The sequence below is a fragment of the Ambystoma mexicanum genome, chromosome 10 (assembly GCF_040938575.1).
Source record: "Ambystoma mexicanum isolate Mex_15411 chromosome 10, UKY_AmexF1_1, whole genome shotgun sequence".
In the NCBI taxonomy this organism is placed as follows: domain Eukaryota; kingdom Metazoa; phylum Chordata; class Amphibia; order Caudata; family Ambystomatidae; genus Ambystoma; species Ambystoma mexicanum.
In genome coordinates, this window is record NC_090932.1 from 1403745020 (window position 1) to 1403771879 (window position 26860).

Below are 26860 nucleotides of genomic sequence, written 5' to 3' on the forward strand. Positions count from 1 at the left end.
CACACACCCACAGGAAAGCCCCGATACCAACCTGGCGGCTCCGGGCAGAGGCCCTAAGAGAGGGAGAGCTGGAGGAACACCTCCAAGAGTCCATAGAGGATTACTTTGAGCAGAATGAGGGTAGCGTGGAAAGTAGTTCTACACTATGGGACGCGTTCAAAGTGGTGATAAGGGGGGCAGCAATAAGCAGGACAGGGGGATTAACGGGGGCAGCTATGAAAGAGCTCAGTGAACTTGAGAAGGTGATAGAAACGGAAGAGCGACGAGCGGGAACGGGAGGGAGTGAGCCCCGAGAGCTAGTGGAATTGAGGTCAGACTGTATGGTACTTTGGGAAAAACTGGGAAGGCTGAATTACGGGAGGTATCTGCAACGCCTACATGCGGAAGGGGATAAACCCAGTAGACTTTTAGCGTGGCTTACTAGACAGGAAAACAAAAGGGACCCCATAACAGTGTTAGAAGATCATACAGGGAAAGAGATCAGAAACCAGGAACATATTAACAACCTATTTGCCCAATTCTACGAGCGACTATACGCCCCGAACCCAGAGATAGATTCAGAGGACATAGTGGATGCACTGGCAGAAATTAGATTACCAAAATTGGCAGAAGAACAGGCTCAGTCGTTGGACCCACCTATCAAGGTAGAGGAAATAGAGGGCGTGATTATGGAGCTCCCCACAGGGAAAACCCCGGGTGCGGATGGAATCCCGGGGGAGTTTTATAAAACATTCAAAAGTACCATCTCCCAGAAGCTACTTGATGCATATCAAGGCGCATACGAGAGCAATCGGCTGCCACCCAGCATGTCCGAATCGACGATAGTCCCGATCCTAAAACCGGGGAAGCCGCCCAAGCAATGTGCCTCCTATAGGCCAATCTCCCTTATCAATCAGGACGCTAAAATTCTGACGGCGGTGTTAGCCAACCGCCTGAAACAAGTTGTGCCCACCTTGATCCACTCGGACCAAACGGGTTACGTCCCGGGGAGGAACACGTCGTGGAATCTTCGCAGATTGCACCATGTACTAGAAGAGACAAATCTAAGACAAGGCGAGAGCGCAATAGTGTCCTTGGATGCTGTCAAAGCGTTTGATTCGGAGCGTTGGGAGTGGCTGGTGAGCGTACTCGCCCACTTCGGCATTGGTGAGGGATTCCTCCGGAGGATCAAACTGCTATACAACGATCCTAGAGCAAGGGTGAAGACGGGGCGATTTATCTCAAGGGAGTGGAGAATACATAGGGGCACCAAGCAGGGATGCCCACTGTCGCCATTATTATACATTCTGGCCCTAGAGCCGCTTGCGGCCTTCCTTAGAGCGGAATATGGGGATACCGGGATAAACATAGACGGGGTGCTCCACCAAATCTCGCTATACGCGGATGACATGCTGTTATTCGTAGAAAATCCAACCGCCAATCTACCATGCCTCCTAGAGGCGATCGGAGCATACACCAGACTATCGGGCATAGCAATTAACAAAGATAAATCCCTGGTACTCCCTCTGGCGGGGCTAAGGCGAGTCCCCCCGGGCAGCCTCCCAGACCTGGGCCTGACATGGGCACGGAACTCCTTCAGATACCTCGGAATAGAAATACACCACGACACTGCTGACACCCATAGGAAAAACACACTGGCGGCACTGGAAAAAACACAGAAATCAATGGTCTTCTGGGGAACACTCCCACTGGGGATGGTGGGGAGGGCGGCCCTCCTGAAAATGGTGGTGCTACCGCGCCTGCTATATTACTTCACAAACATCCCATACGCCATTCCCAGAGCCTTCTTCAACAGATTAAATATGATAACACGGAATTTCCAATGGGGAGGAGGGAGGAACAGAATTGCAATGGAGACTCTCCAGAAAGACTACGAGGACGGTGGCATCAGGCTACCGGATTTCGAAAAATATTATCTAGCAGGACAGCTGCAGTTCGCAGTCAAGTGGCTGGGAGAAGATGAAACAATAGACACAATTGTCTTTCAGCCAGCACTGAAAAGATACTATCTGAGGGAGATCTTGTGGCTTAACACACCCCAGCTCAAGACCCTGCCGAACATGCTTAAGATCGCAGTGGGGCAATGGAAAAGGGCATGGAAACTCCAGGGTATGAAGGACCCGTGCTCGACACAGATCCCTTTGGCGGGCCTCCTAGGGGGGAACACGAACATGCTAGCGATGTACCGAGTGCACTGGGAGGCCAAAGGTGTAGCACAAATTGGAGACCTGAGGAGAGGAGAGAGGTGGGCAGACTTTCAAGAAATAGTAGATGACCACGAGATACACAAAGGCCAATTCATCCTTTATAATTGCATAATACGAAATATCAAAAAAAGATGGCCGAATGGATAGACCCGGAGGAGGAAGAGATGAGAGCTAGACGTATGGTATGACATTTCAGAGGGAACCCACACAACCTCCAGGTTATATGAACAATTGCTAAAAACAGTAGACCCGCAAGGATCAAACACGAGGCGACGTTGGGAGGAGGAACTCCAGAGGCCATTTAGCGATCAAGAATGGGCCAGGGTGCTAAGATACCCAAAAAAGGTCTCAAGGAACGCACGGTTCAGGCAGGCACAGCTATATATCACACACCGAGCATACCTCACCCCCAAGAGGATGCACAAGATGCGGACGGAAAATCAAAACAGGTGCCCACGCTGCCTGGCCGAGGACGCCGACGTGCTCCACATGTTCTGGACATGCCCAGTGATACAGACTTTCTGGGACAGAATCAGAACCAAGATAGCACAAGGTGGACTTCAACTACAAGCAGAGCATCCAGAGAGATACCTACTAGGCCTCTTCCCGAGAGGAAGCAGACATGAATCGCACCATGCAAAAATGAAGGACTTAATATGCATATTGGCTAAAAGAAGAATAGCAATGTCATGGAAGTCAAAGGAGGGCCCGAACATAGATGCATGGTGGTCAGATCTCCAAAAGTGGGCGCAGACAGAGACTGCGGTGTGGATAAGAGCGGTGAAAAGAGGGGAAGGGGAAACAGTACACAAGTTGGCCGCATGGAACTCCTTGATGCAGGACCTATTCGACATGATCGAAGAGAGAGACAGTGAGGACCCCGTGGGGACGGCAGACTAACGAGTAAGAATGAGGTTACTCGGCACGAGCGCCGTGGCGAGACACCCCTGTAAAGAACTCAGCGGTAGACCCAACAAAGGTGATGGACATGAAGGGTACGGTCGCCTGAGAACCCCGAGGCTGCGGAAGTACGGCAGGCTCCGAGAAACATACTAACGCGCCAGTGATGCTGTGTCATGTCAGATTGTATGTTTTGTTGTTCTTTTGTTGTTGTTCAAAACCAATAAAGAAATTTTAAAAAAAAATCCAGTCCCCCTCTATGTTTTGTTCTGCCCATTTCCACGCTTCTTTGGCATCTGTGAAATGGACCGTTGTACCTCCATGGAATATCTTGAGCTGGGCGGGGAACATTAGGCCGTATTTCACATTTAGGGATTGCAATTGCTTTTTGAGATGGTCAAAAGATTGTCTGGCTTTCTGTACTTCCCTGGTGTAGTCTGGAAAGAATGCTATTTTGGATCCGTTGTAACTGAGGGTGCCCTTTGCTCTTGATGACTGGAGCAGTGCGTCACGATCACGATAGTTCAACAATTTGGCTATCACCGTACGCGGAGGGGCACCAGGCACCGGGCGGCCCGTCGGTACACGGTGGGAACGCTCAATTGAGAAGAAGTTAGAGAACGTTTTTTCCCTGAACATGTCTGTGAGCCACTGCTCCAGAAATAGCTCCATGTTCGGGCCCTCTGCTTTTTCCGGAAGCCCCAAGATTCTGACATTATTGCGCCTGGATCTCCCCTCACTCTCGTCTATTCTCTCCTCCATGGTTTTAAGGCGGGTCATGACTCTGGTCAGTTGTTGATATAGATTCCTTATTCCGTCCTCCGCACCAGATATGCGTTGCTCAGCCTGCCCGGTGCGCGACGACAGTTTTTGGAGATCGTGTCGAAGGAGGGAGACGTCCATGCTAATGCCGTCAATTTTCTGCTCCATGGAGGCGCGTGAGTCATCTATGGCCGCCATGATGTCTTTAAGCGATAATGTGCCTTCTGTTCCCGCCATGGTATCTGGTTGACTGTTTTCCTGCTGGCTGTTTGCTGTCGGGGAGGTGTATTGGTCGATCCGACTCTGGGAGGTCAGCCTTTTGGTTTTGTCCTTACCCATCGTGGGTATCGATAGTTCTCGATAGTTAGGTGTCTGTGTCCGTGTCGTCGCTTGCTCCGGATGTGCAACATTACGTGCAGTCTCGCCTCCGCGGCAGCCCATCCGCCCACTGCGATCGCCTCTGGCCGGGCTGTGTCGTGCACCCGCTGGGCTGTTTGGAAGCTGTTCGCCGCTTTTGGCCAGCGCTGCAGGCCAGCATCCGAGCGTGGGGTCTTCCGCTTAGGGGGATCCCCCTTCGCTGGTGCCGGCTGCGTCCGTGCTTTGGTGGGTCCCTCACGTCCTCTGCCTCCCTCGCGAGGCACCTATGCTTGTATGCCCGCTTCAGTGTCAGGCGGGCTGTCTTCCACTTCTCCCCGTCAGTCAGGCGATTCCGGCAGGCTGTCCGTGTGGTTTGTCCTGCTGTCCCTTCGCCTCAGCCAGATACAGGTGGGCTTGCGCTCACACGCCAGAGCAGAGAGTTTGGGAATCGGAGGACTTCAGTGTACAGAGAGCGGCCATTTCGTCTCCGTGGCGCAGCCGCTGAGCCGGCTCCTTTCCGCAGCTCCGAACTTGTTCAGGGGAGCATGTTTTGGGCCAAAGTTTCGTCCACTGGCACTCAGGATAGTTCTCTTCCGAAGGATATGCGTATCTTTTGCTTTTGCCACACAAGTCAGGCTGTTTTTGCAGGATTTTTGCCACGGTTGCAGGAGCTCCCGGGACTCACGTCCTCATCGCTCCGCTGCTAGCCATGCCCCCCCCCCCGCTCTCTTTCTTGTTGTAACTACAAGAGAGTCTGGTTTGAGCTGTCCCGTGATATAGAGAGAATCTGTGGGAGCCGGGCGGAAGAGCTTCTCGATGCGTGGATTAACTGCCCACGTCTGGTTAAGTGTCTCCAGAGAGGCCTGGATCCTTCACTGGATAGATTGCATGATGGGAATGAACTGTGTGACTGCTTTTCTATCCCCTAAAATGTCCTCAACAAAGTCTTTGTCTTGTTGAGTTTCCTGTGTTTTTATCTGAAAATGCTCAGCTGCCTTAGCATGTTGTTTTGTAGTGGCTGGTTGTCTATTGGTGAATATGCTGCTGGGGGGGGTCTAGGGTGACGGGAGAGACCATGTTATACACATCTCTCCCTCCTCATCGTCATAGTCCTGTTCTGTGCCCTCCTGAGCTGTATAAGTGTCTTCATTGTCGGTATCTCTGGGTCATACAGATCAATGAAGGGTGGGTCCTGCTGGGGTGGGATAGCCAGGGTATCGGGACAAGAGCTTTTAGGAGTGGGCGAGGAGTAGGGGCATCTGCAGGGATTTGAGAACCATAGGCAGCTGTAGCTGTAGCGGGAGGGGTGATTTGAAAGTTTTGGAAAGAATCTGTGTTCTTTACGAAAAAAATTGCCATAAAGGTCATCCTTCTCATGACTCTATCAATGTCTTCACATGTCCAGTGAACCAAGCTTCAAATAGACATAGGGCCTAGTAGGAAAGCCTGACCTTGAGGTGTGACTGGGACTTGAGGTGAGGGTTGACCCTTGTTCTTTAGAGCTGCTGACAAGGATTCCTCTTCCTGTGGAAGTGAATCCTTTTCCTTGTGTGGATGGGAATCCCTCTCCCTGGGTGTTGAATGGGACCTTTCCCGATGAGGGTTCTTAGAAGAGTGCTTCTTGGACTCCTTCCCCTTCAGTAGGCTCTTCGGGATGTGATTTTTAACCAGGTGGGCTAATCCCAACTGTTTAGAGCTATTAGCCGTCTTCGATGAAGCATGACTTCTTTCCTCTCCGACCGACCCTCCCAGGTCCAACTTGGGTCCTTCCTCTCCGACATCTTTTTCTCTACCTGCGGTGTCCCCAAGGGATCTAACCTCTCTCCCTGGCTGTTCAACCAATACCTGGCACTCCTTGGCCACCGCATCGCCGCTCTCTGTCCCAACTTTCAGTGCTATGCGGATGATACCCAGCTCATTTTCAGGCTACCCTCAGCCTCCTCCTCTCCTTCCCTCACTACGACTGTCTGTCTGCCATTCAGGAATGGTGTGCCGTCAACAACCTCTGCCTTAGTGCCAGTAAGACTGAGATACTACTCATCAGCACACCCACTCCCTCCTTCCCTGCAGCTCTCTGGCCAGCCTCTCTTGGCCCTCCTCTCACTCCCACCTGCAAGGCTAAAAACCTCAGGGTCATCTTCGACTCTCCCCTCACATCTCTGAAGTCTCCAAGAAGTCACACTACCAGCTGCACCTCCTTAGAGGTATTCTTGCTTTCTTCTGCTTCCCCCAGAAGCTCACTGTCTCCAGAGCCCTGGTCCTCTCCAAGCTGGACTACTGTAACAGCCTCTATCTAAATCTGCCTGCCTCTACTCTCTACCCTCTGCAACTTATACAGAACAGGACTGCGAGACTTGTCCTTGGCCTCAAGCCCAAGGATCGTATCTCTCCAGGACTGAAATCTCTGCACTGGCTCCCAGTGGCTGCGAGGATTAAGTTCAAAACCCTCTGCATTGTACACAAGGCCTTCTGGGGTCTGGGACTGAAATACCTTCAACTCTCTCTACCTAAATATCTCCCTTCTCGAGCTCTTCGCTCATCTGCCTCCAACTCCCTTAGGGGTCAGTCGCTTCTCCAAGCAACAAGTTGGTGGCAGATCACTCTCTTCAGCAGGGTCCTCTCTCTGGAACAGCCTTCCGGCCTCCCTGAAACTTGAGGAGAACCATCTCCGGTTCCGGAAACACCTCAAAACCTTCCTCTTTGCTTCTGCTTTCTCTCCTCCCCTCCCTTGCTGAATTCCTGACCGGAATTGCACTGGCTACCTGGCCACGCTTTTGATCTCTGGCCCAGGCCCCGTCAATTACCCACCTGCACTGCCTCCCTGGCAACCCCTGCACTTGGGGACAGTTTTCTGTATCCCTTCAGTCCCCCCTACTAGCACTTACGTCTGCACTTCCTTGCACTTGCCACTAGCTGGCTGTTTATGTGTCATATTTATTCCACTTCCCATGTACTGCACTTCCCCTCTCCCTTCCCCCTGCACACTTTTCCTTTTCCCCCCTTCCCATGCACTTGTGCGATCTGAATGAAACCTAGCCTAGTAGGATCGTTGTTTGTCCTCCCATTGTTCCCCCCGTTGCCTCGTCGCTGTCATGATGCCTACCCCCGGGCATACGGATCAAGCCCATCAGCCCCGGGAGCAGGCATCCAGCCATTTACGAAAATCCCAGCAGCCCCAGCTAGGGGCTGTCTGGGTTCAGTCCTGGCGCCCTAGGCACCAGGCTCATAATAAAAATCAGTCCTGGCGCCATAGGCGCCAGGCTCATAGACATTACTTACCTCATGCAGACCATGCTGCAAATAAATCCAAGCCAACGTGAGGCCTGGATGGGACTATTTTACTACAGGGACTATTTTTTACTCGGGTGTGGTCCTGGGGAACTTCTTTCCTGGGGCTACTTTGGAGGCTATTTAAACCACGCCCGAACAGCAGCACATGCTTCGTGTTATTCTGCATCCAGCAGCGTGACTCTCACCGTGCCTGCAGCCAGCATCCAGTCTTCTGCCACACCCGCGTGCCTGCAGCCAGCATCCAGTCTTCTGCCACGCCTGCCTCGAATCCGGAGCTCCTAGAATAAAGAGGAAGAAAAGTACAAGGTTAGAAAACGAACTTATTTCAAATTCCTCACCTGATTCCGGGTCCATTTCATCTCCCGACCTGGAAAGTACATCAGTCCTGCACGCGTCGCTTTGCCAGCTCCAGCATGGCGCCATACTCACCAGTTCTCACAGCATCTTTCGATCCGGCACTGTCTCCATCATTTCTTCGCCGTACTCCGGCACCTACGGGCACAAGAATAACAAGGTGAGCCAAGGGAATCAACAAATACCTCTTACCACCATAGACTTACCTGATTTACCACCGGCGGTATTATTCTCCATATCTTCATATGCCGCATCTGTAAAGAGGGAGAAAAACAACACGTTAACGCATGCAATAGTTACCGGACAGCGTTGGGTAACACAGACTCTTACATGAACGCCAGCAGCAGCTACGAGACCTTCTTCTCACGAACTCAGTTGCAATTTAAGGAAGGAAGGGGACAAGAGTGAACATCGGGCACATTGAACTCTTTGAACTTGATACTTACCAATCCCGCCTGGGACTTCAGAGTCAATGCTTACCGGAACTCTCCCAACGCCTTCAAACCAGTGAAGTAACTGGTATCTACGCGCCCCTGCAAGACACGCAGGATGGAGAGCTCATCTTTTACAAACATAAGGAAAATACTTCTTCGGGTCCAGCAGACAAGACTAGGCGGGCCAGTCCAGACAGTCATCTCTGCACTACGCATCACGTTGATGTAGACCGCAGCTGTCCGGGTCCGATCGACACCCCTGTGGGGTCCAGGTGAGTGTAACAGTCGCGCCTTGAAACACTTGTGTATAGGCACGTTATAAATGTCATATCATATCATGTCAAACTTCGGCTGTGGAGTGACCCGACGTCTCGTCTGCTGACGTGCGACGTTCAGGAACAGATTTAGGCAGGACGTCTGTGCTGTTTTTCGACAGTCACGGCCTGTAATGTGGCGATCAGGACCTTGAGTGCCCAGAGCACAAGGATTCTGTGGACCTCTCCCTAGACGTCGTGTGTGGGCCCTTGGTTGACGAACGTGTCGAGTCATGGCCCTTGGCTGTGTGTTTAGTGGTAGGGACAGTGAGCGCCGATGCCGCCGGGGGTCCTCCCCGTAACAAAGCCACCGGCCTGTCTGTTGGGGTCAGGGGCTTGCGCTTGTGAAACCAACATTTCCCTGTCGCCTTCGCCATCCAAAAATGCAGCGTTGCTGCCTTCGCTGTAGGTCCCCTCTATGTGCATGGTGGCCTCGGCCTGCATGGCGGGCCGAGTGCTTAAACGGTCCTTTAACGTCTTAGGTTTAAAGAGCTTACAGGCTCGACAGTTCCCTTTGACGTGATCCTGTGGGAGACAAAAGTTGCACATCAGGTGCTTGTCGACCCAGGGCAATTTTTTGTTGAAACTTAGGCAGAACTTGAAATGGGTTCTATACACAAACAACCACGAGAGGTCGCAAGGCTCAACAGAAGCAATACACGTACCACTGGAACAGATTCACCTCAGGCACACAGATTGCAAAGCAATGCTTGTCCTACACAAGACTCCTCCCTGCAATACCTGTCGACACAGTAGAATCTCGTGAAGGTGTGGGTAGACCTCCAAGTAGCCGTCCTGCAGATATCCAGCAGGGGAACACCAGAGAGGAACAATGTTGTTGATGCGAAGGCTCTGGTCGAGTGGGCTCTCAGCCGGACTGGCAACAGTCTGTTGGCCAGGGGATGGCAATGCATGATACAACCAGAGAGCCACCTGGAGATTGAATACTTGGACATGGCCTTCCCATATCCTACCCCACATGTCCAAAACCAACTAAGTCCTTCATGCATGCCACATAGAACTTCACGGGAAGTGCACCGTCCAGTGAATGCAAAGATCATTTAGCAGGTTAAGAAGGGTTTGTAAAGAAAATAGACAGATCTAAAGGTTTGTTTAAATGAAAGTCTGACTGGACCTTTGGCATAAAGGAAGGATGAGTTCTTAGAACCAACTTAGCCGAATGGAATGACAAACATGGAGGCTTACAGAACAGAGCCTGTATTTCCCCAACCAACCTGGCAGAGGTGATAGCTACCAGGAAGTCGGTCTTATAGAACCTTCAAGGAAGCCCGATGCATGAGTTCAAACGGGGCCCCCATTAGTTTAAAAAGTACCACATTCAGCTCCGGCGCAGGGGCAGAAGCTTTCACCGGAGGGAACGATCTGAAGAGGACCTTAAGGAACTCCTTAATGAGCCTGTGCAACCATAGAGAGCTGCCCGGAGCGCGGGTGTACCGTGTTATGGCGGCCAAGTGTACCTTGATAGATGCATGGGCAAGGCAAGACATGGCCAGCGAGAGCAAGTAAGGAAGAAGCTGCAGCGCCATGATGCACAACTGAGAAATCTTCTGTGACTGGCACCAAACCGTGAAGTGCTTCTACTTGTGTTTGTAGCAGGCAAGTGTAGATGGAGACAAGAGAAATTGGGCAAAGAGGCCAAAGGATCCTTGCAACGTAATTCTAAAACGGCTGCGGTCAATTGTTAGTATGTGAATGCCTTGCCCAGCATCCACAGTGTAAGCAAATTAGACCAAGTATAACAATCAAACTGCGATTCATTTTTCGCCGACCGGCAGGTAAACAGGATGTGTGAACCTGCACACGATCCCTGAATTAATTTAGTGGCTCTAATGGCTAATTATACTATTTTTGAGCTAATTAGGCAATTTCCATTTATTTCATTTTGTCTTTACAATTGTTGCACGTTGGAATTACGGACTGATGCCTTGTTGACACCTAATTTTTACAACTATGCCGGCTCTCCGGGATTGCTGCAGCCCGCAGATATATATTTAGAATGACAACTACAAGTTCATCAAGGTAACATTACTTTGATTTATTACTTTTAAATACATGTCTCCGTATGGTGGAGAGGACGCTAATTAGCGTATTTATTGTTTTTTGTTTTCTAGTTACGCTTTTCTGAGTTCGGTTTTGATTCATTCACTTAACTATTTGGTAAGTGATACTTATTTTCTATTCTTTGCTTGCAAATAGTGTCACATACCTTCTCACGCTGGAATTATTTCGGGTTTTGATCCATACTCATTTTTTCTTTCTAATAACCAGTGTTTCAATTTGGAGCAGAATACGTGGTAAATATGCAATTTCCTTCTGGCATATGCTATTGAATTAATAACTTATGGTTATTGAATAGACTTATTCCACGACTGCCTACCTACCATCTTTGCTAACTGTAGGATTTGTTCTATTTCTCTCTCCTTCTTTGTTTTGGACTACCTTGGTGATATCCCTGACTGGGTAATTATGAATATCGCGTATTGCTTTTTTTATGAATGGCACATGAATACTCTTTGCTAAATGCATAATTGTTTTCTTTTCATCTGTATTCTGAATGATGACAATCGATGCTTGTTAATTGTTTATTTGCTGATTACACACTATGCTGACAACTTGTTGCCCACCAATAACTGGCCCATGCTTTATGAATGGATGTGCTTAACTATTGTGTACATCTCTGCATATGCTCAACTGTATGTACTCTAACAGCCTCAGTGCAAGAGCTACGCTCGAAACACGTGTCCGGCTGTTCATGGCATTGATTAAATAACTGTACACTTGTACTTTGTGGCAGAAATGTTTTGTGCGTGGCGCAGTTCGATTGTTATACTTGGTCTAAAGTGTAGATGGAGACCTGGCCATGGCTAGCATGGCCGTGCATTCTGAAGGCAGCAAGTAGTGTCCAAACCGAGGGCTGCAGAAGCCAGGCCGCCAGGCTCAGACGCTGGGTCGTGGTGCAGGATTGACCCTCCTTCTGTGGAGAGCCGGTCTGGAAGAGGAGGCAGTATCATGGCTGGAACCACTGACAGATGGGGGAGGTCTAAGTACCAGATGTGCCTGGGCCACGCCGGCGCAATGAGGATCATCTTGCAGTGAGATTGTCTGGGTGCGTTGATCACTCTTAGCAACAGAGGAATCGGCGGGAATGCGTACAAGAAGAGGCCCTCCCAAGGAAACGAGAAGGCGTCCCCAGACTCCTGGCCCAAGGGTACCTGCTGGCAAACCTTTGGCACTTGGTGTTGGCCGCTGTCGCAAATAGGTCGATTTGAGGGTGACCCCACTCCATGAAGAGACACTTGTGCTTGCTGAATCTCTCACTGCTGGCCGGACCGCAGCTCCCAGCTGAGAGTCTCTGCAATGGTGTTGGGAACGTCTGCCAGGTGAAATGGGACGAGAAACACCGTTGAGCTATGGCCCGTTCTACAGCTTCTGCGCCCTCCAGAGAGAACAGGGCAGTGCACCTCACCCTGCTTCCTGATGTAAAACATGGTGGAAGTCTTGTCCGGGAAGACTCATACCACCTTCCCATACAGCTGAAGCTGAAAAGACCTGAGAGCCCAGAAGACTGTCCATAGTTCCAGGACGCTCATGTGCAACTGTAGCCTACAAGGTGTGCAGTCATAATGTCGACAGTCAAAATGTCGACAGTCAAAATTTCGAAAAATAAATGTCGAAAAAAATAATGTCGACAAACAATAATGTCGACATTTTTCGATATTTTTTCGAAATTTTGACTTTATTGTATAAATAAATAAATATATATATAAGATGTGTTGAGTATGAGGGGTGGTTGGGGGGGTGTGGGGGGGGTGGCAGGGGGGTGTTGGGTGAGGGGGGGTTGGGGGGGGACCCCCCCATAGTAAATGATACTATTTTTATTTATTTAATTATTGACTAAATAAATAAATAAATAAATATATAATTGGTATGTGTTGAGTATGAGGGGTGAAAGGGTGGTTGGGGGGGTGTGGGGGGGTGGCAGGGGGTGTTGGGTGAGGGGGGGTTGGGGGGGACCCCCCCATAGTAAATGATACTATTTTTATTTATTTAATTATTGACTAAATAAATAAATATATAATTGGTATGTGTTGAGTATGAGGGGTGAAAGGGTGGTGGTGGGGGTGGCAGGGGGGTGTTGGGTGAGGGGGGGATGGGGGGGACCCCCTCCATAGAAAATGATCCTTTTTTTGGTTATTTATTTATTGAATAAATAAATAAATAAATAAATATATAAATAGAATGTGTTGCATATGAGGGGTGGGAGGGTGGTGGTGGGGGGAGTGGGGGGGTTGCAGGAGGGTGTTGGGTGAGGTGTTGATAGTTTTAAGGGTTTATAGTCATAATGTCTAAAAAAAAAAAGTCGACTTTTTTTTCGAAAAAATGACTTTTTACATTATAAGTATAGGATGTCGACATTATTATTTTCGACATTTTTTTTTCGACATTTTTGTCTGTCGACATTTTTTTTTCGACATTATGACTATAAACCGCCTACAAACCTATTACGGCGCACCTGGCCAAACAACATGCACAGGCGCTCAGCAAGCCTTTATAGTGGTTTGTCAATGCCACGCTAACTCAAGGGAGTATACCACCAGCCCAAAAGAAATCATATCTTACTCCACTGCTAAAGAGGCCCACCTTGGACCATAAAATCCCTTCAAATTATCGGTCAATTGCGGGCCTTCTTTGGCCAGCAAAAATACTTGAGAAACGCGTTACCTCTCAGGTGCAGGCTCTTTTGGAAGATAACAATATTCTGGATGTCCATCAATCAGGATTTAGGCAAGGTCATGGCAGCGAGACGGCCCTAGTGGCAGTCTGGGACAACCTTCTCGAAGCCGCAGACAAGGGCGAATTTAGCATGCTTGTAATGCTCAATTTGTCTGCAGCATTCGACACAGTCGATTTCGATATATTCAAAACCAGATTTCTATCATTGGCATATAGATCTAAAGGAGCCATTAAGTGGTTTGAGACTTTTTTAACTGATCGCTGGCAACCTGTCAGGTTTGGTCCTTATTTGGCCGATGCACTACCAGTGACCTGTGGAGTACCACAGGGTTCATCCTGGTCACCTCTGCTTTTTAATGTCTATGTTCGTCCCCTGCTTAATATCTTCATGCAATTTAATTTACAGTATCACTCATACGCAGATAATACTTCATTTATGTTCGCCTAAACCAACCAGCAGAGTCAGTGGAGCAACTGGTATATAATTCTTGGCCCGAAAAAGAAACTGTCCAATGTCACATCTGGGATTCCCTGTCCTGCCTTGTTTGGGATGCCTACCAAATATACTCAGTCTGTAAAAAAAACTAGGCTGCATAGGGGAGGCTAGCCTAAGCGGTCATCTACATGTGAATCAAATCATAAAGTCCATGTACTTCCAACTTAAGCTTTTAAAACCTTTATTGCTCCTTATTTCTGGAAAAGATCGTCCCATTGTGGTAGGCACTCTTACAAACTCTAAGCTGGATTACTGTAATGCCCTACTATCTAGCATCCCAAATCATCAAGTCCAACATTTACAGGTGGCTCAGAACTCGGGCAAACGTATGTTCTTTCCTCTACCACAGAAAGCCTCAGAGTCCCGAAGAAGCCTACATTGGCTACCGGTACAACAGCGAATAGAGTTCAAGATCTTTTGCTTTGTTTTCAAATGTATTCACAGGCTGGCCCCTTTGTATCTGACTTCTAAGATCTAAGCCTACCGCCCAACTTGTACTTTACGATAAAAAGGGACAAGGGCTATTAATAGTTCCTTCCTCCTGAACATCTGTGGTTCTCCTTTCTGGGACCTCGTATTTGCAACTCTCTACCGCAATGTGTGCGTGGAATTCAGTCTCTATCCAGTTTTCTAAAATTTCTAAAAATCTACTTGTTCAAATGAAAATTCCTGGTTATGTACTTGCTGAATGAAAAATTACATCTGTGCCCAGAGGCAGTTTGGCCAGGTTTCCTCCGGATATGCACATTACAAAATTCACAAATCAACGAAACTCCTTTTTCTCCGGGAGCCAGAGGCCTCTGACATAGAATTGGCCCATGTGGGCACCGCAACCTTCCAGAGAGGCGTTGGTCATGACTGTCTCCTGATACGCAGGGATCTGAAAGGGAGCACCCTGCGAGAGATGAGGATTAATGGACCACCAGTAAAGGGCTTGATGGAATGCCTGATTGAGAGCGATCTTGTCGGTCCACAAGCCTGTGACCTGTTTCAATCTGGCATGCAGGAATTCTTGAAAGGGTCTCATCCGCAGCCTGCAAAGAGGAACCAGATGAATACAAGAGAACATCATACCCAAGAGGGACTTGATGGACCGGACTGTTGCTATCTTGGCCGCCGACAGCCGCTAAACCTTCCCCAGGATGGCTTTTATCCAGTCTTTTGACGGTGTTGCCAGACACATGACAGTGTTGAGGTGTGAAAACCAAAATAGAGCGTTCTGGGATGACACTACACAGGATTTGGGATACTTTATGGAGAATCCCAGCGAGGTTAGGGTCTGGATAGTTTCCGCTGTATGCCGTATTGCCAGGTCATGAGAGCGGGACCGGATTAACCAGTCCATGTATAGATAGATGTAGACGCCCCAGCAGTGAAGAAAAGGTGCCACCGGCAAGCACTTGGTGAAGCCCCTTGTGGTCAATTCAGGCCAAAAGACAGGGCCTTGAAAGGGTAGTGTCGTCCTTGGAAGAAAAATCAGAAAATCTTGGAAGAATAGGAATGTGAAAATTTGTGTTATCCAAATGCAGCGAGGCCAGGAAATCCCCCCCCTTTCCAGCTGCTCGAGCATGCGCTGCATGCAACATGACCATCCAGAACTTCGGGGATTTCAAAAACTTGTTGAGACATCTTAAGTCCAGGATGGGTCTCTACCCTTGGTACTTTTTCTGAACCAGAAAGTATCTGGAGTATATTCTGGAGCCCCGGCGTCATAGATGGACACACTTTATTGGCCCTTTCGGTAACATGGCTTGGACATCCTTGAGGAATTGAGCCCCACGCTGCTTCTGCCTTGAGATGGGAAGGATGCAAGGACATTTGTTTTGAAACTCCAAGGTGTGACCATGTTGGATGATATTGAGCACCCATTTGTCCATCGAGATGTTGCCCCATTTGTGGATAAGTTTGAGATAGCCGTCCTCCCACTTTGGTGGGGCCATGGGCCATGAGCCGGGTCAGGCTTCTGACTGTTGGCGTAGGCTGGACTGAGAACCATAGAGGTTCTGGAGACCTTTCCCTTAGTGGAGCGAAAGGACTGCTTCCTCATCTGAAGTCTCAGTGTGTGTCTTAATAGCCATGAGAGACTCGTCCACTGCCTTGCCAAAGAGTTTCTCACCATTCGCAGAAATTGTTCTTGCTGCCACAGAGACCACCAAGTCTGGTGTGGGATGGGTCCTGAGGCATTTGGGTGCTGTGTCCAGAACCGTGTATTTCTTCTCCAAACCCTCCTTTTTGGTATCCATTCTCATCTGGAAGCTCGGCTTCCACAGTGATGTAGTCGTCATACTCATTCATACCCAGAGTACCATCAGTGTTTGGGTTGGTGTCAGTAGTTGTATCCATGCCTGTAAGATTAGGCTCTCCCAGGATAGAAGGGCGAGGAACAGGTGGCTGGTGTAGAACATCAGGAGATGGATGGGGTTCTATCTGGTGAGGTTGGGACGGTCCTGGAGGACTTCTAGCCAGCGCGGTGTTGTGAACCACTGGAGGGCTGGGAACCACTTGTGGATAACAATGTTAAATATCAGAGACTTAAGTATGGAGAGTGGTCAAAACGTCCAGTGAGACATGCCTGGGAGCTGTAGGCGCCAGTATTGGGGCATGAGGCCAATGGCTCGTAGGGCGAGTAGGTTGCTTATTAGTTGGATGTGGATCAGGGTCACCATGACCACCTTCTGGATCCAAAAGACAACCTCCAGGAAGTCATCATCTGGTAGAGTGGAAGGCGGAACCAACAGAGCAGGGGATGACACCCTGGGAGGCCTCACAGGAGACATTGCGAGGGGCTGCGCAGGCCTAGTTGGCCGAGGGAGAAAAGGGAGTGCTGGAAGTAACACTTTTTCCATACTGGATCCCCTTGGTAAGAGGAAATCACTGGTGCACCTGGTGATGTAAGCATCGGTGGCGCAGCCCCAGCTGCGACTGGAGGTGGTCTTGGAGGCAGGGCCATGCTGGAAGCGGTCAGTCACCTTTGAGATGGTAGCAGTTGCTATTGACAGGACAAAAACCGGTATTGCCAGCTTGGTAGATGATATCGTCGACAGGGTCTTCATGGACGAAGTCGTCAATGAGGACTTGGCAAAGTCTTATGTTTCGTCAACAGAGTCTTTTCAGGCGATGCTGAAGATGCTAATGATGGCCAGCCCTCAGATGAAGTGATGATCTTCGTGGTCGTAGATGATGTGGCTGACAGACGCCGCAGCTGCATCACTCATCGATGGAGATGTCGGAGCGTGGGACGACTTTGCCTTTTTTTGTATTTTAGCCTTGGAAATGTCCTCAAAGGATCTCAACCTATTGTCAGCCTGCTGGCCCTAGCAGAGGCACGACTGCACACATTCTCCGAGTCAGAGTCCCTACCATCGTCGATCCATGCAACCAACCTTCTATAACAGTCTTGCCGCGTCTTAGAGGTGTCATGCATGCTGGACGCTACGCTCGTAGAACAGCTAGACCGTTCTACTCCAAATGGAGGCTATTCGATACGTTACCGGGAAAACGACGTTTACACTTTTCACGTCGCTAACTTCACGTGACCTTTGCTTCGTCACGTGAACTACGGTATCACGTATTTAAGCAGCGTAGAAACTTCACTCGCTGCTTCTGATCGTCTCTATTGGCGTCGTGTAGCTGAACCTCTGATCTACATCCTGGTATATTCCTACAGCTACTTTTGGGCCTTCGATAGCGTGTGTTCCGCCACACGCTGATTCCTGGAGCTATCCCTTCGCGTGCTATTCCACACGCGCTCTTCATCTTCAAGTGCGGCCGGCCCAGGCTGCGTAAATCCTGCCCGCGTGTAAAATCCACACGCGCTCTTTGTCTTCATACGCGGCTGGCCAAGGCTGCGTAAAACCTGCCCGCGTGTAACATCCACACGCGCTCTTCATCTTCAAGTGCGGCCGGTCCAGGCTGCGTAAATCCTGCCCGCGTGTAAAATCCACACACGCTCTTTGTCTTCATACGCGGCTGGCCAAGGCTGCGTAAAACCTGCCCGCGTGTAACATCCACACGCGCTCTTCATCTTCAAGTGCGGCCGGCCCAGGCTGCGTAAATCCTGCCCGCGTGTAAAGTCCACACGCGCTCTTTGTCTTCATACGCGGCTGGCCAAGGCTGCGTAAAACCTGCCCGCGTGTAACATCCACACGCGCTCTTCGTCTTCAAGTGCGGCTGGCCAAGGCTGCGCGAACCCTGCCCGCGTGTAAATCCACACGCGCACGTTGTCTTCACACGCGGCTGGCCCAGGCTGCGCGATTCCTGCCCGCGTGTAAATCCACACGCTCACGTTGTCTTCAAACTCTATTTTCTTCTAACTCCTGCATCTGTGGAATTAACAGAAGGATTGATCCCTAAGTGGGAAGGAAGCCTTTCAAGGATTATTGGAAGTGACTTTGAACTGAACGTATGGACGCTATCCTGTGGTGAATTCAACCCGTATCTAGCGTGAGCCTCGTTCCGTCCGGGATAAGTCTCCCTTACTAATTTTCCCTTCCCTGTCGTTTTGTTCTTCATTTCAAATCCATCAAGAGACTTCTGGATTGTTCTACCCAGAGATACAGGTCAGTGTGATCATTCCTGTCATTATCTAACTCATCATACTCAGGTTGGAGCAGTTATTCATGATACTTTAATTTGTCCTAGGCTGGATTACTATACCTTACCCACGCCCTTTCCAGTGATCCATCGCTCTGCCTGTTTTATCAGCCAGAGGGTTGTATCATTTGGAAGGTCTTTGTTGACTTCACGACTATCAAGTCGGGTGAACAGGGATCCGGAAGACCCTACCTCCTGTATCCTTTTGAATATTGTATCCTTTTCGGTTGATACTTTGGTGCATTCTGACAAGAGGAGAAGGACTGGCAGATCGGACATCCATCCGCATCATGGTCCAGATGAAGGCAACAGATGTGTTAGGGAGAATTCTCTGTAAAGGCTAATTTCCCAAACCTAGTGAGTCCCCCAGCAGCTTTGCTGGATTTTTGGGGTTTATTATTTTTCTCCTGCTAAGAGTGAGCCTCTTTTTCTCCCACTCTTAGACATGATTTGAGGTGTTCCTTTGACTTTGTATGTGTTCTATGGGCTATGGGGTCCTTTACCCCATAGGGTTTCATGTGTTTTTGATATGTGGGTTAGACAGCACCCTCCGTGCAGTAACCCAGGGGTGTCGTAGCGACCCCCAAACATAGACTCCATACCCTGGGACTGACTACTGTCTCCCAGAGCATGTAAAGTCACCATTGGCTTTACTAGTCTTAAATTGTGAACAGAACCAGTACAAACCATCATATTGTGGATGTACTGGTCGGGGCAATTCGATCCCCCGGGGTCTGTTGTTCGAGAGGGCACTGTCCAGTCCCCCCGACCGAGTTTTGGCTGGTGGCAGTGGATACTACTTTTTATATTCGACCGTGAATATATTCCTATGGGATTTTCCCATTGTCCGAGGCTACCACTTTTTAATATAGCCTCAAACATACTGCCGGTTTATTAAATTAATATAAATTCACCGGTTGGTATTTTTTGCCGAAACTCGATTCCAAAATGGCATTTGTGTTCGCTTCTGTGACTCCAACCCAAGTCGAGCCCTTTGTTCCACTTTTTGGCTTCTCCACAGAAGCCTCCAAAAGTGGTGCCACTCTGTCTGGGTGCCACAGAGGGTGTGGGAGGAGGTTTAGGCAACCTGGACTGAGTTGCCTCGGCAACTCAAGTCGCACTCTTGTGTGATTGGCCCAAGTGGTGAGCCACCCGGCTCACCACTTAGCATGTTTGAGTGACACCTAGGTGAATGAATGGGGGTTTTCTGCATAAAAGCAGGGCTTTGGGGACTGGAACTTCAGAAGTCGCCACAGGACCTAAAGAATCCGAGGAGGGAGAAACTGAGCCGACCTGCAACGATGACACCACCGGTGGAGCTCTGCTGAACCGTCTCACCACTTTTCCCAACGACAGAGGAGATCTCCAGTCCGGAGGGTCTTCTTCCTTTGACTGGTGGGGATAACCAGTTTGCCCGTCTTTTCGCCTTCCTGGACCATCTCGTGGCCGCCTTGCCTGTGCCAAGCACCCCGGCAACCGGAACACCACGGTTTACCACTACCGCGAAGAAAAGGGTAGTACCTTGTAACCGGAGAACTCTGCGGCTGGTTTCTTCCCTGGCAGTGCAGCGACCTTCATCTTTCCTCCACGTCGAGGCCTCCTCTTCCTCTGGACGAAACACTGACTTGCACCCGCTGCCAGGAACAACTGCCCCCGCTGGAGCGTTCTTCCCATTAAAGGTACTGTGTCCCGTCTGGCTTCTCTTGCGACAGATCGTTCGGGGGGACAGTAAATCCTCGACTTTCTAACCTGGGTTAGCCTGGGGCCTGTTAACTAACTTTTCCTGACTTGATCTCAATCTTTTACGAACTATCTACAAAGACTCTATGGGCATAACCCCACTGTGTGATCCTGGACACATTTCGCTTGCTCTCTCTAAGAGTGGGCCTGGCATTTGAACTTCCTTGCTCTCCAGTAGACTTTGCCTAACCTGCCTCACTGTGGTTCTTTGAAAAGTATTGAAATTGTGTGCTTTCATAACTTTGCCTTTTCCCTCCCTTTTTCTATAACTTATTAGAGTGCCATCTTATGTTAAGCGCTCACCTCTGTCTGAAAATAAGTGGTGTTTCTCATTAAGACTTGTCTAATAAGTAATCAGGGTTGTATATATATAATAGTGACTGTGTGTTGAATTTACGTACCTCTTTTTATGCTAGTGTAATTTACAAGTGTGTCTTTAAATAAATAATTATATACTTTTACACCAAAGCTCTGGTCAGTGTTTGCTTGTGCTACTGTATCTATGTACCTATTGTGTATACTCTATATACTGCCTAACTCATCTTGAGAGAAGGCTGACTGCTCAGCCACAGCAACCAGGTAAATCTGGGTGGTACAGACTGCTACCGATTGGGTTTACTGCCAACCACCTGTAGTCCTAAATATTTTGCAGTGGTCCCTAAGGGAACTGCACAGGTTTCTGCCTAACAAGATGCGCTGATGGCGATCTTCCACAAAAATGTTCTTCGGTGAGCATTTTGAACAGGCCAACTCTTCTTCAATGCGTCTGCCTTACCACGTGTAGTAGGGCCCATGTCCACGGCTATACATGATTCTGAGATCTGATGATACATAGGATTGCTACCGGCAACAGGTCCCCGTTGCTGTAAGTCACACAGTGACTGATTGAAATATTTTAACAAAAATAGGCAAAACTCAACAAGAACTTTCGAGGAGTGAAACTCAAGTACTCCCGACACAAAACATGCAGTACAAATCTGAAGATGGTCACAAGGGGTGGAGCTAAGGAGGACGGATATCATTGGCTAGGGCAGTATGACCCAAAGTGACAACAATTGGATATCTAAGAAACATTGAGTTTTTAGCTTAAAGCTAAACTGCTTTATATTACACAGGATTCCCAGCCTGATGATGGGGAATATTCATGAGCATGTGAATCCATGTAAGACCCCTTGCTGGAAAAAATGTATTTACTGCATGATTGAGTGGGTCATTGTATGCTATAGAACAGCAACATTTGGATAAGAGTAAGAAGAAAGGATGAAGCCCTATGTTATCCTCTCCACCCTCCACTTCCAACATGAGTATCAGGAATGAAGCCTTCACACTTAGCTGAGAATGTCTTGGGATATCTCTGTAATGCTGTCACCACATTGAGCTTTGAAGAAAAATTAATTTGCAATGTACTGCATTACAAAACTCCAATACATTTATCCCAGTAATGATCTTTCCTTGCCAATTGGACTAGAGGAACACACAGTCCTTTAATGCAGACAATCATATGATGATTATGTAAGTAAAATAAATCATAACGCACCTTGTAGGGATCAGAAGGATCAATCCAGGCTACTTGAAACATATGCCGTAGCTCTTCAGCAAGACCAATCCGAGCCCCACTATTGGCGGCAATGTAGATTCGGGGAATACCTTCTGCCCTTGCCAGCTCTGAAGCTCTCAAAAAAAGTAAGTCCTCCTGTGGGCCAAAAGATCCAATCTTGTAGGTGATATCATTGCTGATCATGATGATCTCCCGCCCTGCAGGATATTCTGGAGTGTTGAGCTTCATCTTGAAAGCTACCATACCAACCTAAAAAAATATAAAACAATCAGAATTCTGTACTTGTTATATTCGGTCAAGAAAAGATATTTAGAAATCATGAGAATGATAGTGTCCACAATATCACGAGACCCCAATCAATTTGTCACAATGCTAGAACAAATAAATCTCGATACGGAAAATAGGGTTGAATAACTTAACTAAATAGGTTGGATTAGGTGAAAGGCTATATGGGTAAACGCTTGTATAGGAAACAAAACAGGATGGGCTATCCAGGTTCAGCTTTTGAATCAGTAACTATGATGGGACTACAAAAAGAGGAGTTTTGTTATTCCTACTGCTTTTCCCTGGTGCCCCTGTGCCAAAGGGTCAAATTCCTCATTAAGTCCTAGCCTATTCTTTGGGGGCAGAACACAGAGGTTCTGATGGATGTTCTTGCCACAGATTCCACATCTTAGATATTTGTTTCCTGCTTTGTAGTTCTTTAAAAACAAAAGAAAAATCAAACATCACGGGGCACTGCGTGACTTCGGCGTCAAGGTCCCTCAACGCTCTTTATACTTATGCGCCAGCTTCAGTTCCTCCTCAATCTTTCCCCCCATGCTCAGTTGCATTGGAGTAAGTAATTCGGCTGTTTGCAGATGTTGAAAGAGAGAAATAATGAGAGATTGCTTTTAGTCAGAGGGGTAGGCAGAGGGTGATGAGGAATCCGCGGGACGAACATCCATCAGAACAAACATGGCCATGGGTAAGTCATTTGTTCGTCTAATGGATTGTATCCTGCTACAGATTTCTCATCTTAGATAGACATGTGATTAATACAGTGAAATCACCACCAAGACCCCGTTATTGGCCTCCTCTCACGTGGGCAGGGGAAGACACCTGCTACCTGATCCTGACCTTGGGGGCAGTATTATGAGGGAGGATCATGTGGGACAAGTCCATATCAAGGGAAAGTGTTAAAAACACGAACTCATGTTTTTTCCACTTTCTCTGATGTAGTGATGGCATACTGTGAACCAAATTTTAAACAAGAGATAGAAAGCTTGTATCAACAGTTATACACTCGACATGATTCAGTTCTCTTAACTTGATCTAGGGGCCAATGGAACAACGACCAGCGGCAACTAAGGAATGGGAATCACTCCTAGTGAACATATCTCAATACCAACCCACAGAGATTGCAACACGTTTCATAATAAAAAGGAAACATTGTTCACACCGTTTACAAGACGCGGGAGAGAAAAAACTCCAGCACGGTGCAATAAGAGCAGAAGTTTTATGTTTTTATAAATAGCATGTGACAATTACTCCTGAAGAATGTTCCTAGATCAAGTTAAGAGAACTGAAACATGTCGAGTGTATAACAATGGTATATGTCTGATCCATTGAAATTCCAGAGTGATTTAGATAATGACATTTTCAACTTAGAGAGATAGTTTAGTTCCTCTATAGACAAAATCATTAAGGTAGATTTAGATCCTAGCCTATCTTAGTAGGCACTGCTTGCCACAGTTTTTTTGATTGGTAATTTTATAAACAGTGTTTTTTATGTTTGAATAAAGTAATATTTTTTTATATGTCAATATTAACAGTTGTAGTTTAATGTTTGTAACTGTTGATACAAGCTTTCTATCTCTTGTTTAAAATTTAGTCTATCACCCATTATAAGATAGAGCTGCCACCTAATGGTGGTTTAGATGGGATTCCCTCTAAAATTTAGTATACTGTGAACCAAATAATGTAAATGCTGTTCACATAACATCACCTAATTCTAATTTGTTTATTTTTTGGTCAACACACAGGGTCATCATACATTACAGACAGTTAAATCTTCATCACTAATTAAGCCAACTATTCACATTCCCAACGCTTTCCCTCCTCCCTTTAACACCTCAATTATCATCTAGTTCCCGATCCTCCGATCGTTGTACTGAGTTCTTGCTCTTGGCTGATAGGGCCTTCACTACTAAACGTGGCTTATATGTTAGGGCTGGGTAACTTTGGTCGTAGTCTATCACGGGGGACCAAATGTTTGTGAAGCGGTGGAGAAGGCCTCTCTTTGCAGCTGTTATTTTTTCCACTATAAAGATGTCCCAGAGTTTCAGCCACCATAATATCATTAGGGGGCCTTCTGGAGATTTCCAAGTTCGCGCCACCGTGATCTTAGCAGCAAGGAGATGATGAGTTATGAGGGTCGCCATTCTGCCTGATCTTGGATATACACCCGGGACAGGAACTCCCAGGAGGATAAGTTCTGGCTGCAGTGGCAGCGTTATCTTGGTAATGTCAGCTACGGTGGCAATACATTGGGACCAGAAGTTCGCGATCACTGGGCATGACCACTACATATGCAGGTAGGTTCCCCGATGGCCGCAGTGGCACCAGCATCGGGGGTCCAGGGCTTGATTGAAATGATGCAGTCGGAGCGGCGGGTAATACCATCTTAGAAGTAATTTATGTGCGCATTCTTAGTTAGTAATGCAGAAGGAGGACGATCGTGCTCGAGACCAAATGTCTAGCCAGGACTGGTCTTCTATCGGGTGTCCGAGGTCTGCTTCCCATTGATGCATATAAGTCGCTTTAGCAACAAGAAAATTCGTCTGCAGCAGCTTGTATATCATTGAGATTCGTCCTCGGTTCGGCGGATCCGTGATCGTCAGTTCCATAGCGTCCATCTCCCAAGTGGCTGCTAGGCGGGTTTATGGGTGCGAGCACCAATGTCGCAGCTGCGCATATGAGAACCTGTCCGTTTCCGCTAAGTAGAAGGAGCTCTTACATTGTTTGAATGCGAGTGGTTGGTTCCCTTCGAATAGCTGACACAAGGAGGTGAGGCCTCCGGCGATCATCACCTAATTCTAATAGGCTTCAGTTCACCAACTGTAACGCTCACCTGGTATCCATGGGGACGTCACTCAGCATGTTCTGACATCTTACGACCTCGAACCCTTCCCTGGAGTCTACTCTACTGGAAACTGGGCCTTGTTTTCTTGGAAAGTGTGCTCTCCGTCCTGCTTTCAGCGCAGGGGCGAGTTGATTGATGCAGGCTCGTTGCTGCCTAGTTACTTCACTGGCAAGAGTCAGACAGGTAAGTATAATGAGTCTTTTGAACAGTTCTCTAACTTCGTTCCTTTCCTTCCTTAGATGATGGCCGGCGTCCGGGGATGGTGACATGCTGCTGAGATGAGTAACGCTGAAGGTGAGTGGGAGCGCCATGTGCCCCTTTCGTATTTGTATTGAACCGAGTTCTTTTTCTGTGACTTTTAGGTGCCACGACATTTTCAGTGTGGATGCCGGTTATGAAGAATAAATGAGGCGAGTAAGCGTGGTATGCAGCGCCTCTAGATGTTTCCACGCTAACCTGGAGTGTCTTTTCCCTCTTGCAGATGGATGTATAGTTCCGGAGACAGAGTTCCCCCAGAGCGGCTGGGATTCAGGTAAGCGCTTGAAGCTCCTACAGTCTTTAAAAAATAAGCAAAGATTTGCTGAATGCTTACTAATGCCTTTTTTCTGTTATTTTCCCTTTTCCTCAGGAAGTGGTGTGCCGGGATGGGAATGACAGAGTTCCCCCAGCCGCTCTGGGGGAACTCTGTCTCCGGAACTATACATGAAAATGTCGCGGCACCTAAAAGTCACAGAAAAAGAACTCAGTTCAATGTCACCAATGTCGCAGCTGCGCATATGAGAACCTGTCCGTTTCCGCTAAGTGGAAGTTGTTCTTACATTGTTTGAATGTGAGTGGTTGGTTCCCTTCGAATAGCTGACCCAAGGAGGTGAGGCCTCCGGCGAACATCACCTAATTCTAATAGGCTTCAGTTCACCAACTGTAACTCTCACCTGGTATCCATGGGGACGTCACTCAGCGTGTTCTGACCTCTTCCACTGAACTGAAAAGCAGATTTTGAATACTGAAAAAATATATCAGAAGGGCAAAATGGGCTTAATTCTCCTCTAGTGAAATATCAGTTAGGGGAAAACTGTAACCCGCATTGTCACCAGGCAAGAGACTTTAAAGAAGAGATAAAAGAGCAAAAATGGCGCAATTCTCCTTTGTGACATACACGTTTGGCGAAACCTGTAACCTGCAATGCCATCAGCCAAAAGGCCATAAAGACAGGGAACTATTGTACAAATCTTCTCATTTTAGATGTGGAGAAGCTTGGAACAAACGTTGCCACTAGCAGAAGGAACAAAGTTGTGTGGAATAGAGTTTGATCCAGGCAGGAGAGTCAACCAGGAGAAGGAACAAAGTTGTGATAAGAACAAGTTACTTACCCCTGGTAACGTTCTTTCGACTGGATGTTCCTCGAACGTATTCCTCATCTTTGACATGTAGTGTCCACAGCCCAGCTGCTTTGTGACTACAGCTCGGCTGCTTCGGATTTTTTTTGGCAGAGGGTGCCCTGCATCAATGGTGTTGGGTCGATGTCCCTCGAAGGCCTCCGTCGAGGGTGATGTCATCGGATGTTATAAGTAGCACGAACGGCGCCTGTAGTCCCAGTTCTTGTTTTTTTCCCTCTCCTCATGGAGCAGAAGTGGTCACAAATCAGGCCTGACCATATTCAGCCTTGTTGGAACGAAAGATGTAATAGCATGGGAAATTCTACAGAGGGGTAGGTTGGGAGGGAGATGAGGAATACAATGGAGGAATATCCAGTTGAAAGAACGTTACCAGGGCTAAGTAACTTGTTCTTCGAATGGATTGTGTCCTCCAACGTATTCCTCATCTTTGACAGACTCCCAAAGCAGTATCCATAATTGGAGGAGGGTGAAGAATTTAGTAAGATTTGAAACTAAAGGGCAGAATAAAGGAATGCCTTACCAAACACCACATCTTGAGCATGGGAAGTATCCAGGGAATAATGCTTGGTAAACGTGTG

General features: G+C 48.0%; 1 protein-coding gene across 1 annotated transcript in view; it reads right to left on the bottom strand.

Annotated features, from left to right (window-relative positions):
* Window positions 1–26860, bottom strand: part of ACACB (acetyl-CoA carboxylase beta) — a 3851763-nt gene that overhangs the window by 982594 nt on the left and 2842309 nt on the right. Inside the window, exon 40 of the mRNA XM_069619430.1 lies at window positions 21741–22010. Coding sequence (XP_069475531.1) covers window positions 21741–22010 — 270 coding nt within the window. The remainder of the gene's footprint in view (window positions 1–21740; window positions 22011–26860) is intronic.